Source organism: Ylistrum balloti, unplaced genomic scaffold, assembly GCF_031769215.1.
Source record: "Ylistrum balloti isolate Yb309-2 unplaced genomic scaffold, AGI_CSIRO_Ybal_v1 Utg370184, whole genome shotgun sequence".
NCBI lineage: Eukaryota > Metazoa > Mollusca > Bivalvia > Pectinida > Pectinidae > Ylistrum > Ylistrum balloti.
In genome coordinates this window covers 481,289-495,405 of record NW_026782168.1, presented here as the reverse complement: position 1 = coordinate 495,405, position 14,117 = coordinate 481,289, and the positions used below count along the sequence as shown (strand labels likewise).

The following is a 14,117-nucleotide window of genomic DNA, read 5'->3' as shown; positions in this document are numbered from 1 at the left end:
GCTATCTACAGGTGTTATTGCACAGAGATTACTTTCTGTTAATACAGCGTCAGTAGAATCTCTGCAGATAATTAGAATTTATTTAGTTATAGTCACATTCTTATCTTCTTCTTGTTGAATTTGATCCCTTTTCAAACATTTTAATTTTTTTTGGTAGTATATTATGATAATATCAATAATGTATTAGTAAAAACAAATCACATTTGTGCTAAATGACATAAAGTGAAGTTAGTGAGAACTAACGAGTTTAACCAACCTTTATATTTATTGTCTTACTACAGCTGTTACAAAATGAGTTTGTCCTGGTTTGGCATTCAATCCAACATCAATGGTAACTACCTATGATCTAGACCAGCTGGCACAGTCACTTAATACTGTTTAAGATTAGAGAATACACCAACAAAACAATTAATAAAAACATTGTTTTCAGGTAAAACCTGTGAATTCCTGACTAGTTTGTAAACAACACATTGCAGAAACATATATATCTGATTAAAATATATGTTGAGAAAACAAGCAATGAAGAAAATCCTGAAACCTATCAAGAAAATAGCACTTTGGTCAAAATTACAATCAAAACAAAGCCTCATTATATTTTTGTTATATTATCCACTTTCATGGATCTCCCTTAACTATGGAATTTTCCTTAACTTGAAATTCCCATGAAAAATCATTACAAATGTTAAGGAAATTTAATTTAATTTAAGTTTTTCTCAATGTAATGCTTTTCTATGGTATTTAAAATTTCCTCAAGTTCAGAAAATTTGTGAAACTGATTGTGGAAAATGAGACTATCCTAGGCAGGCACCAGAATGTCAAAAAGAAATATCCCATCACCGAAAATAAAACACCTGAACACCAATACTGATAACAAATCTCAGCACATCAAAGTCATGTGTAAGTGAAAGGAATAAACAGAGTACTTTGATGTTAACCTATTCAACAAGTCAATAAGTCATTAAATAAAATTCTCATTCGTAATAAGTGATAAAGGATACCATGCTTTCAGATCTCAAATATTTACCTAGCTATCAAGATGCAGCTGTTACATTTCTGTATATCGATAGATTTTTTTAAAAACTGATCAATTTCATATGTACAGCTATTATGCAATTTAAAAATAAAATCAATTTGATAACAGCAGCACAACTTATGAACTATCAAACTTATACCTAACTTGGCACATTTCTGCGGACTTAGATTGTCTATCGTCACGTCATGTCGGTAATTTCAGGCAAAATAAATGACGTTAGATATATCACAATAACTTCCATCATTATACAGTTTTGGTAATAAAAGTTTCTGTATTTGTTACACATAGGTCAGCCAATAATACTAAACAAGCTAAAAAACTCATAAAATAATTTAGACTTTAAGTGTTTTTAATAAAAAGTAGTGACATTGATAACTAAACTGCATTAGAATTAAGCTAGTATGCATTTACCGGTAAAACATAAGACAAATATTTTTATATATATAATATACATTTCAAACTATTAATGACATCTGAAAATGTCAATGTCGAAAAAAAGAAATGTAAACAGATATCTGCCTTTAAAAAATGAAAATTCATGATCACTGCAGTTTTATAATTCAGTATGAAGGTGAAGAGCGACATACAAAACCGATCTGGTAAACTTGTGGTGTCCTCACACACGTTGTTTCAATGTCTTGATTTTAGATATTTCGTCTAAGTAGACAGGTCTCACCATGTAATCTGCCTGGCCACACTTGTCCTCAAAGTGTTGAATACGATCTATAAAATCTTGGAAATCTTTCTGTGTTTCTGCCAATACAGCTTCAACATTTTTCTTTTCTTCTTCTACTTCAAGAATTCGTTGCTCTCGTTTTTTAATTTCTGCCAGTTTCTCTTGTATCTCCAATCCTAGTAAAGTTATTTTCTCTTGAAATTCCTTAGTTAATGCTTTGATTTTCTCTACGGTAATGTTTCGCTCACGTTGCTCCACTTCTGCAACAGCCTTCACTCGTTCCCTGTCTTTAGCCTCCTCTAATTCCAGAAGAGCTATCCTTTTCTCTTCCTTAGCTTTAACAGCTGCAGCTTTGAATTTGTCTTCATGAATTCTGAAAAAAAAACAGCATATTGCAATTTTTGTGTTAATGTGTTTTGTATGAATTGATTGGCAGCCTAACACAGAATTTCATCCATGTAAAATGTAGATAATTTAGCTATCTATATATTGGATGGTCCACTCGACACACCTGACCTTAACACAGAAAATTGAATCAGTGTACCGAAACTAGCTGTATCAACACTTCAGTGAATGTTATTCCTCACCTAATGATACGTGCTACCTCTTTCGCAGCTGCTTCCTTCTCCTCCTTTCTGGCGGCTTCTACTGCGACTTTCAGTTCTGCACGCCCCTTCTCCTCAGCAGCATGGACAGCCTCGCGTAAACGTTCCTCCCCTTCCATACGTGCCTGTTTCACCTGTTCTATGGCAAGCTTCTGCATGGCCATCTCAACACGTAGAGCCTCCTCCTGTAAGAGTAGGGGATTGTATACGACATGAGTATACATTATATGTGGTGACCAAGTAGTCCACCATCAGTTCTTATTTTCACTATTTCTTAAAAAGTTCTGAAATTTCATATGTAAGTAATCTTTTGAATTCAAGAGTGATTAGAACACAAAAAAGCTGACAGGCAGCCATCTCAAATTTTGATAATTTTGCTTTAGTCATCATGCTTCGTCCATTGTCGTGCGCCGTGCGCCGTCCGTAAACTTTTCATTCAAACGACTTCTTCTGAAATACTAGAAGGTCTAGGGGGCTAATACTTGGCACAGAGGATACTGGCATGGAGCTCTACCAAGTTTGGTCAAATGAATGACCTTGACCCACTTTAAAGGTCACAGGGGTCAAATATGTTAAAATCTTTAAACAACTTCTTCTCATTAACCAAAAGGCTCAGAGTGTAGATATTGGGCCTGTGACATGCTGGGATGAAGGACTACCAAGTTTGTTCAAATGAATGACCTTGACCCACTTTAAAGGTCACAGGGGTCAAATATGTTAAAATCTTTAAACAACTTCTTCTCAATAACCAAAAGGCTCAGATTGCTGATATTGTGCCTGTGGCATGCTGGGATGAAGGGCTATCAAGTTTGTTTAAATGAATGACCTTGAACAACTTTCAAGGTCACAGGGGTCAAATATGTCAAAATCTTTAAATAACTTCTTCTCAAATACTAGAAGGCCTAGGGGGCTAATACTTGGCCCATAGCATGCTGGCATGGAGCCCTACAAAGTTTGTTCAAATGAATGACCTTGGCCCACTTTCAAGGTCACAGGGGTCAAATATGTTAAAATATACAAAGGACTTCATCTCAATAAGCAAAAGTCTATGAGTGCCGATATTGGGTCTGTAGCATGCTGGGAGGAAAGGCTACCAAGTTTATTTAAATGAATGACCTTGAACAACTTTCAAGGTCGCAGGGGTCAAATATGTCAAAATCTTTAAATAACTTCTTCTCAAATACTAGAAGGCCTAGGGGGCTAATACTTGGCCCATAGCATGCTGGCATGGAGCCCTACAAAGTTTGTTCAAATGAATGACCTTGGCCCACTTTCAAGGTCACAGGGGTCAAATATGTTAAAATATACAAAGGACTTCATCTCAATAAGCTAAAGTCTATGAGTGCCGATATTGGGTCTGTAGCATGCTGGGAGGAAAGGCTACCAAGTTTATTCAAATGAATGACCTCAACCCACTTTCAAGGTCACAGGGGTCAAATATGTTAAAATATACAAACGACTTCTTCTCAACAAGCAAAAGTCCATGAGTGCTGATATTGGGCCTGTAAGATGCTTGGAGGAGAGGCTACCAAGTTTGTTCAAATGAATGACCTCAACCCACTTTCTAGGTTTGGCTTGCTTTTTGTCAGATGACCGTTAAGGCCCATGGGCCTTTTGTTCTGGAGAAGGGTTTCAAATTGAGTTAATGCATCAGTAGGACAAGATATCAAGACAATGATAATACAACACCACATTAAGATCAAGCAGAGTGATAATTGATATCACTAACGAAGACCAATATAGCACTGGATATAAATATCATAACTGAGCAGTGTTATTTTACAGCAATGGTAGAATATTATTGTAATTACAACTGCAGACTTGGACATGCATGCTGAGATCAACATTTCTAAAATCCGCATTATATAACCTTGTGCATAACACTAGGCATAATTACACAACACATTGTGAAGTAAATGCACAATTAGGCATGTTATAAGGATCTTCGGTGAAATTAGGTGATCTATGGTAAAATTACCAGTAACATACACAGTGTAAGAGTTATTTAGCATTTTGTTTCAATATAGTAAACTATTTTCATTTCAGTAATAATTACCATAACTTTAGTATGCAAATATAGTACCCGCACTCATCTTTGTAACCCAAAAACAAAAGATTAAAAAATCCCGCCCTCAATTCAATCCATAGTCAGCTAGATGTTGTGTAGGTGTTCATTTTAGCTCACCTGTCCCCATGACCTAGCTTATGCCATGGTGCATTGTTCGTCCATTGTCTGTATAAATGTACAATGTAAATGTCATCTGTTCACCATCAATATTTTTTCTTCAAGATTTATTTCATGTTTTAACGTGAGGAAAGTTGATCACAAATTCAAATCTATGGCGATAATTTTTAAGTAACTCTGGATGGCCTCCATGATGAGTTGGTTACCAAGATCAGAGTCTTGAAGAGTTCATGCCTCTAACTGCTCATCATTCGCGAATTCAAAGTCATTTCCAGATCAGCATTTGTGAAATCATGTGTTCGTGAATACATCTCAAGAGGGAAGTTCACCAAATGAAATATTCATGAAATATGATTTACAGTAGACTCAACATAGACACTGGTATAGTAATTGAGATCATTCTGTCCCTCTACAGTATGTAGTCAATTAATTAAGGATAGTCGAGACAAAGTATTATCATATTTGAAATATACTTTACTACCGAAGTCCCGACAGGGTATGTGTACGTGTATGTATGAAGTAATAGGTAGGTTTTATCTAGAGTCAAAGTACAGCTAACATCTGGTGTTATCTGGACTAGACAGAGATAAGCCTGAATGACACACTTCTCCACGCCACAGGATAGGATGCATGTTGCTCATGTTTTATCAACACCATGTAAACGTGACATGCTTGTACTGTGAGCTGACCTGTTATGTATGGCCTTCACACACGCATGAAAATATACTCCAACTATGAATTCAATTTTCCATCATGGTGGTAATGTAAATAAACCTATGCTCCCCATGCATATTTATAGTGGGAGGCTTGGTAACAGTGCCTATTCTATTTAAGACCTATCTACCCCTTCTTCCCTCCCCAAGTCCAGTCTTGCTTTGAATATGTCTAACATTTTTCAAATGCACTCACATTTCAAATATCAAGAAGTGCTGGAGACCCTGAATGATTGATACAGCTAGGTCCCCATTATTTAATGGAATAATTTGACAAATTTAAGTTCAGTGAATAAATTATGATTGTAACTGAGTCCATATTTCTTGCTATTTTAGAAATCTACCATAACCGAATAGAAGTGTATATATATACCAGTTATATCGTAATTATATTTTATACAGTGTATGCACCTGATTATACAAACTCCCTGCCTTTGTACCGGTTGGTGTACAGTGTTGTTTGCAACAACACACCCTACTGATAAGTGAATTTTTACTACAACAAACTGTCTCCATGTCATCAACAATTGTACAAAATACTGGCTATATCATTTTCACCTTTGATCAGAATTGAGCACAGAATCCATGCCAAACTGGGCATAAATATCCGAGGGTCAACAGGAGGTCAACATCAACTCCGAGACATGATAAAACGAACGATGAACCACATGGATTGTGACCCAGTCACAGAACTGACGGTACACATACTAATGTTTGAGTTTATAATGTGTGTTCATTCTATCTCTTGTCATATATTACATAATTGTAAAGTGATATAGGACAAATATTCCACATATCTTTTTTTTTGTAATGTAACTGCTTGATCATCCCAGGAAATTTATTCAATGGGTGGATCACTTGATGAAGGTAAATATTTTTTCTTTCCATTTTCAAAGCATTATATGTTTACATGTAAGTGTATATCACACAGTCATGTAAGTGAAAGCTAGTTTGAATTGGTAAATTTTTCATCTTCACAGGTGATAATTATGAGGCTGATGAAACTGGATAAAGCCTTGTTAATATTACATGACAAAAATTAACGAGTACATGAAATCAGGCAATGACATTTTGGAACATTTTCCTTTGGCTAGTAATGTCAATTGAATAGGTGTTCTTACATTAACACGACCAGTAAATGACTTAGTGTGATGTTTTTGATGACGTTGTACTGCCACCTTTATCAGACAAATGACCAGCATGAAGTTTACTAACACTGACTTCCATATTTGAGTATAATTTGCTTATACTTCAGTCAGAAATTATTCTGGTTAGAATTATTATTATGGGATGGCAGTTACATGATAAGCACATTTTTACATAGCCTGATCCTCAGAGGCCAGATGGACTCTGACCCATGGCCAAAATCGATGACAGTGACTCCAATTCCAAATATTATCTAAACACTCAGGTATGATAGACTTAAATACTCTCCATGGACAAAAGGGAGACATATTTCGCAGAAGATGAATCCCAATTTCATACAGAACTTCACATTTTACAGAAGACTCCAGTTTCATGTTTATTAATCAGAACAAATGGCTTTTTTTGGATGTTTAAATTAACTTGCCTTCAGAGCCTTCTGATGAACTTTGTTGAATTTTTCAATGACTCTTTCCTGTTCTATGGCAGCCTCCTCTCGAGCCTTTGCCACTGCAGCAGCTTTGATCTGCTCTGCCTCTGCCCACAATGCAGACTCAGCATCCCGAATTGATTTCAGCTTTTCAAGCTCGGCAATATCCAAAGTCTGCCGATGTAGTTCATGGCCAATATCTACAAAAGAATTAAATATAATTACTTTATAATCAGACAAACCAATTTCTGACATTATTCTTGCATTCAGTCCTTTAGTTCATCTCTCATCACTGGTAACAAAATTTTGCATTTATAAAATATTCTGATGTTATAGAAATATATATGAATATCTGCAACTAGGTTCAAATAAGCACATAGGAACATTGCGCAATAAATTCCATAGGAAGTTAGTCACAAATTTGCAACAAACTTAATTTAAATCATTTGCTAGATAATAATGAATATTAACATTTTAGAACTTGATAGTAACACATCTGATGACAAATCACAAATCATCATATTCACTCTTTTTTTTTATTTAAGCAACATCAACGGCAAAAACCTTCTTTTTTTTTTCCTGATGTTCTTATAACTGCTGCTTCTATGTATAAAGTTTTGTGTTATATATGATAATGCATATACACAAAACACCACATTAGTAAACAAGAATGGCTTCCTATGTGAATCAGTTGTGGTTAAAAAAAAATGTTACAATGTCGGCCACAAAGCAAAAGAAGGCCAAAGAGGCAGAAGAAAACCCAAGAAATTTGCTAAAGAAGCTTACTATGGCAGATGGTAACTTATCAGCTGAGAAAGCAAAAAAGACAATTATGTGTTCTGTTGGATTGACTGACAGACTGACCAAGTGGAATTAAGTTAATGCTTTACATATTGTTTACAAAACCTGTACACTTGGAGTGAGACTTTTACAGAAAGGATGGCTATTGATGTCATATTTTTACATGATTTTAAATTAAATTTCAGTGATAAAATAACTCCTACTTGTCCATGATTCAGGTGCCAAAAAACAGATGTTTGCATAATTTGTCACTACATTTTTGCACCATCTCATGTGATCTTGTAAACAAATGAACTACTTGATTTTCAATCATGTCATGTAATGCTACAACTCTAAATTTGAGAGGGATTTCCCGTACAAACTGAGTGGTCAAACTGGACAGTGGAAATCAACAGTGAATATCAGGATTGCATTGAAACGTGACTGAAAGTGTATGAGACACCCACAATCAACAGAAAAGAATGCATTCTTATAGAATAGAAAACATTTTTACAGTGATATCCCTTTAATATTGTTGGTGTTTATCTGGGATCACATTCAGCAGTGAGAATATCACACCATCAAACAAGAATTACTAGTAGATATGTACCTAGCGATGACAACTTACAAATGGACCTCAATCCAAAGTCTGAATTAAGAGTTCTGACTATCAGTGAATTTATCAGATAAAAATAACATATTAGAGAGTCAGTGTCAATGGGTTACTTTAACAAATGATATTATTTTTAAACATTGCATTATATGGCCTGGGCAGTGGAGTTTAGGTATTCACATTATACTCCAGAGATTCCATCATAAAAAATAAACCTCTGTCTAAAAGATATTGGATGAGCAAGTTGTAATTATCATAATGTTACCCTTCATCTCTTTATTTTAACATCTGTGAAAGAATATGGAAAAAACACATTCCTGTTGATTGCCCCAACCCGGAATCGAACCCGGGTCTCAAGTGTAATAATCGACCTGTTCAACCAACTGAGCCAAAGATGCATGCACCATCAGCTGGGTGACACCAATCGTATCTAACACTATGTACAAGGCATACTAACCCATTCCTTTCACACTACTCCCCCTTTTTATCTATTTGTTTTTTCATAGATTTCTTAAATTCCAAATATCAAAACCGTGGGGTTTTGTTGAGCGCCAATGCGAAAGAACATACATTCCTGTCACGTGCCTCTATTAGGAGTCAAACCAGGCTCTGCAGTGTGATAATCGACCTGCTCTATCAACTGAACCAAAGAAGCATACTTCTTCGGCTGAGTGACAGAGACCATATTTAACATTATGTGCAAGCCATACCAACCAGCTCCTATCACACATTTAATGAATGTTTGAAAACGTGTTTATAACATACTGAGTATTCTTCTATGGGCATGGCCCTGAATCAGCACCGGTCGTGTTTCCTCGTATCTTTTTGGAACTCCATTGTATCTTGTCAGAGAAGGCAAACTGAAAGAAAGGTTCTGTGTCGACCTGTCCGTGCTCTTCCGTCTAGACTGTTCTGTGTGTGCCGACATGTTTAAAACGACTTTTCACTTATTGCAGATTATAGAGTATAGACCTATTGTGGCCAATTTAGGCTTTCATATGGTAAACAAAACCACGCCGTGGACTTGTTTTCATTAACCATGCAGATGCTGTAAATTTGACAGGTCCTTACGTATACAAGATATAAGCTCTTTGTCCGTTAGTGTGCGTTAAACTCTCTGATGGTTGAATGAATTCAGCGTAGTTTCCATTCTTGTTACACACTACAGACGTGTCATCTTACGAATGTCACGAGCAATTTAGTTTCAGCAACTAGCCTACATCATCAGCAATGATCGTGGCTGGTGGCCTCGCCGGAAGTGATTGTTTTTTAGAGAAATAGTGCACAAATGTCTTTCTTTAAGAAGAATTCCTTAATATCATGTATGTAACTTAATGTATTATTGGGGAAAACCTTTTTTCTCTGTTATTTATTTATTACCAATGACTTTGATAAGATACAACACGTTGCGCAGTGATATATTTTGAAAACGAAAGCGTCCATGGTTGCTACTGGTGATCTCGCGAGAATACTGCGGGATTATGCGAGATATATTTCGTCATTGCCGGAAGTGATGTAGGAGGGCACACCACTAGATGTGTATTGTCAAAAAATATTAAGACCACTGTGCTACCAGCAGTTAAGGTACGGCATGAAGAAAGGACAGACCTTCCATACGTAAGGTAATATAGTGTTGTAAATCAATACGCCATATGAAATAATTTTCATTAATTTGTTGTTAAATCAACAGTTGTATGTTACGATCATAAAATGGTAAATAATATGTGACCACGTGCACTAGCTAAACTCTTGATGATGCGCTGTTGTACCTCGCACGTGGTGCACGGACAATTGCATGTTGTTCTTAATGCTTCTACATAGGCGACAATTTCTTCACTGCCATTGATTGTATCTTGATGCTACAAAGCGAGAATGGTAGTGACTTCATCAACTTAAACATCAGCAACTATTTCAGGTGTGGTGCAAATCTAAAATACCTGTGTAAGGTTTCTTTACTATAGACAGCAGACTGCGTGTAGGTTTCGGGGTTGCTTTTTATTGTCATCAATAATCGAAAAGGGTTTCCTAACCTATAGTATTTTTTATTGAAGCTTTATTAGTATTAATTAATTCACATATAAAAAGTCGATGTATATTATGGTTTTATTTGTGGACTTAAACACACGAAAGAAAAAAATGGTGAAGCCATGCTGCTGAAAGTATGAGCTGGTTCTGATATAAATTTGCATTGTGAAGATTAAAGATATACAGATAATATTCAATGGGTTTTTATGGAGTGGGTGGAAAATTTTATATTTTTTCACAAGTGCACAAAACAATATTGTATTTTATTATATTCTATTTTATTACATTTCTTAAAACTTTCATAGGTACCAGTTTGAATTTGCCGCTTTGTTTGAAGTGTGTACTCTATAATAACAAATACAGATATTTAGTTTCAAATCAATGACACAGATCTTTAAATTATTTAACATAACATAAGTATAGCACACTGTAGTGATTGAATTCACCAGGATTAATACATTAAAGTAGAGTGAGACTGTCTTGATATTTCATAAGACTACATCTACCGGCGTTGTTGTTCCTAAGGTTTTAAATAAGAACTTACTTAGAGAAAATTGAGTTTCACTTTTCTCTGCAAATACTGTCATCTAATTGGTCAAAAGTATGTTAAAATATCAAAGCATGCAAGTTTTGTTGGGCCTGTATTTCACTGTAAAAGCTTATACCAAGATCTAATGATAGTTCTTGTGGCTTCAGCGCTTGTGTAACCTAATCAGAACTGTGCTCAAAAAACTGATCACCTAATCAGTGATTCAGATTAGCCCAGCTTTCTTTAGGACAGATGTCCTAAAGACTGAAATTTTCTAAGGCCATTTTGTCCGAAAGAACAAAAACATTTAGGCCACAGTCAAACGATAAACATTTATTTTTATGCACAAGACAGTCACAGTAGTAGAGTACATCAAGTTTGTTACATGTTGTACATAGCAGTATACAGGCAAGAAAAGGCTTTTTTCTCGTGAAAAAGCCTATAGCAGCATTTGAGCATAGTCACAGCTACACAGTCATTTAAATTGTTGTAACCATTTTTGCTGAAATTTTCTGGCTGTGGTGGTTTTATTTTCTTCTTGTTTGGTAATTATAATTGTTTCGTCCTGTTCTGGTGTTGGTCTAGAAACACCGCAAGAAAATAATGTTTTTGGCCCTTTTCAATGTACTTTCGTTTCTTTGGCGCCATGTTTTTATTTCAAGCGTCTGAGCGATAGAAACGTTCGGAATACCATTTGTCGTTTTCTTTAGAAACTACGTTGGAAGGGTTAGGCGAGGTGTTCCAAGTGAAAGATTAAGAAGCGCTTCCACGACATGCATTCAGAGAATAGATGGTCGAAATCCAGTCGAACTGTGTTCGTTAGGCCTTGAATGAGAGTATTTTGACAAACCGATTAATTGCTGAAATTTATTGTCAGATGTCTTATTCAATGGAAAATTTATCAGCCATTTAGTCTGAAAACCTGAAATACTACCGGCCTTTATGTCCCCAATTTATTTTTTTCGGCCATTTTCATTTTTTTTCGGCCATTGGCCGATGGCCGGGCCCAATCTGAAACACTGCTAATGCACAATATCACAGAGTAAATATGCAAATACAGTAGCTTTGCCCCAGCTACATGTAGCTGTAACATGTATTCAAGGTGTGACAAATTTCAAGGTGAAATATTTCTTCAAACATATTTTTTTTCAAGTTAATTTTGCCTATCATGAACATAATGTATGACACCAACCAATACATATTGCCAATGATAGCTAAAATGAAATTGAATAGTTGAGGACCAAAAATGCTAACATTTTTAACACTAAACATGATAATTATGTTGCGTCATCAGTAATCATCAATAGTTGACCAAGAACAATATCAATATCCCAACCCCACTATCCTACTGATTAAATGGCAAATATGAATAAGTGTTGTCTCATCAGGATGCAGCATCACAACTACAGTGGAATGTTTATATATGTCCTGTTTATCAATTCAACAGTCACCATTGTCACCTGTTGATGTCACACAGTGCAAGTTTTTTTTTATGATGTTTTTATGATATCTAAGAAGCATATCTGGGACCTTTGGGCTTGATTTGGTCTAAAACTCTTATGTACAATTAATTTTAATATTCTACCAATAAAAGTTGAACAACAGTCTATAGATCATCTTCTCTTTATGATTTTGACCCAATGCTTCCAGACCAAAAAGGATTAAAAATTACTTTTTTTTTTTTTTTAAACACATTAACACAAGTGAAAGTACTGTGATAGTTCAGTTGTTGAGTGTTGTGCCTAAGTAACATCAGGTGAAGATCCTGACTGTGTGGTTCCTTGTTCCTATTATTGGCAATTTGTGTTTCTCAAGAAACTGAGTAAGGCTGGTTAGTTCTGATTTATTGTGTTCTTTTTCAAGACATTTCACCCAAACTTCTTTGGCTTGAATTCAACAGGTCTCTTGTATGTTATTGGATGAAATAGCCACTAGCTGCTGTAAGGAGACCCAACCTCGGAATGATTTTAATATAAATATGTTTCATAGTTTCCCCAATTTCAGGAAATCCTACAAGCAAGTCATGTAAGATAAGGTGTTATGTTCAGTATCATAGTTTTACATTTTCATGTCTAGGCTGATTGGTTCAATAAATCATTACATATTCAGGCCAGCATGAGGATATGAAATCCCTATGTAAATAAAAGTGACTTGTTTGGATGTTTACATCCTGGAGATGTGTGTACCAGTTGTTTACCTGGTGCATATCTTTCTTTAGTTTGAGTGGTTTTGACGTCTGACCACCTATCTGTCATTAGCCCTACACCTCCGGTTTGCAGGTTTGAAGCCTGTATGTAGCAATTTCCAGGTACTAACCCATGCATTTTACATTAGGTCTCATCCACGCAGCATATTATATGTTGTAGATGACACATTGAACTGTATATTTTTGTTTTGTTTGTGTACTATATTTTGTTGGCTTGTATGGTGAACTGTATTTTGTTGGCTTGTATGGTGCAGTGTATGTTGTTGGCTTGTATGGTGTACTATATTTTGTTGGCTTGTATGGTGTACTATATTTTGTTGGCTTGTATGGTGCAGTGTATTTTGTTGGCTTGTATGGTGTACTGTATTTTGTTGGATTTGTATGCTGAACTGTATTTTGTTGGCTTGTATGGTGTACTGTATTTTGTTGGTTTGTATGGTGTACTGTATTTTGTTGGCTTGTATGGTGTACTATATTTCGTTGGCTTGTATGGTGCTGTTTATTTCGTTGGCTTGGTATAGTGAACTGTATTTTGTTGGCTTGGTATAGTGAACTGTATTTTGTTGGCTTGTATGGTGAACTGTATTTTGTTGGCTTGGTATGGTGAACTGTATTTTGTTGGCTTGGTAAGGTGCACTGTATTTTGTTGGCTAGGTATGGTGCATTACATTTTGTTTGTTTGTCATTTTTCCATAACAGCAATAAATGTGGACTGTCACAAGGTAATATCTTAGCATTCAGCATTATTCATATGCTACAGTGTCATACTGGATTAAATATTTATGGTAACGCCTCATTATATAGTGCTACACAAAAATACCAGCAGTAAGTAATACAAAATACAAGCATGTTTTTTTTTATGGTAAAATTGTCATGCATGAAGCTATGTGAACAACACCTGGGTCTGTTTCGTTAAAGGAATACCTTATTCATGTATAAGTTATAAATAACCTTGCAACACAATTGAGCTATATGACTGACTATAAAGCCAGAGTTATGAAGTCAACAGGGACGAAAAGTTGTACTGTCTGATCATGGTATGGAAGCAGATATTGAAATAGTCTTTGCTGTTTTGATTCAGTATTATGTTGATGTGAGGAGACTGGAGTAACCAACTGGTCAGTGGTTATCTTTGATATTATGGTAAATCTAAAAATAAATATTTAGGTCACTAGAAAT

General features: G+C 35.4%; 1 protein-coding gene across 1 annotated transcript; it reads right to left on the bottom strand.

The window, feature by feature from the left end:
• Positions 1-1,370: 1,370 nt before the first annotated feature.
• On the bottom strand, positions 1,371-9,397 carry LOC132551186 (uncharacterized protein C6orf163 homolog). The gene is made up of 4 exons (XM_060215294.1): positions 8,944-9,397; positions 6,783-6,985; positions 2,297-2,499; positions 1,371-2,082 (listed from the first exon to the last, which is right to left on the bottom strand). The coding sequence occupies exons 1-4, from the start codon at positions 9,104-9,106 to the stop codon at positions 1,650-1,652; spliced, it is 1,002 nt and encodes a 333-aa protein (XP_060071277.1). The 5' UTR covers positions 9,107-9,397; the 3' UTR covers positions 1,371-1,649.
• Positions 9,398-14,117: the final 4,720 nt, after the last annotated feature.

Bases quoted from the DNA above. Each gene is read 5' to 3' on its own strand.
- LOC132551186 (XM_060215294.1), bottom strand. From the start codon at position 9,106: ATGTCGGCACACACAGAACAGTCTAGACGGAAGAGCACGGACAGGTCG. The intron at 6,986-8,943 runs GTATGTTATAAA...ATTCTTTTGTAG, and splicing joins TGCCCATAGAAGAATACTCA to ATATTGGCCATGAACTACAT. The intron at 2,083-2,296 runs GTGAGGAATAAC...TTTTTTTTTCAG, and splicing joins GAGGTAGCACGTATCATTAG to AATTCATGAAGACAAATTCA.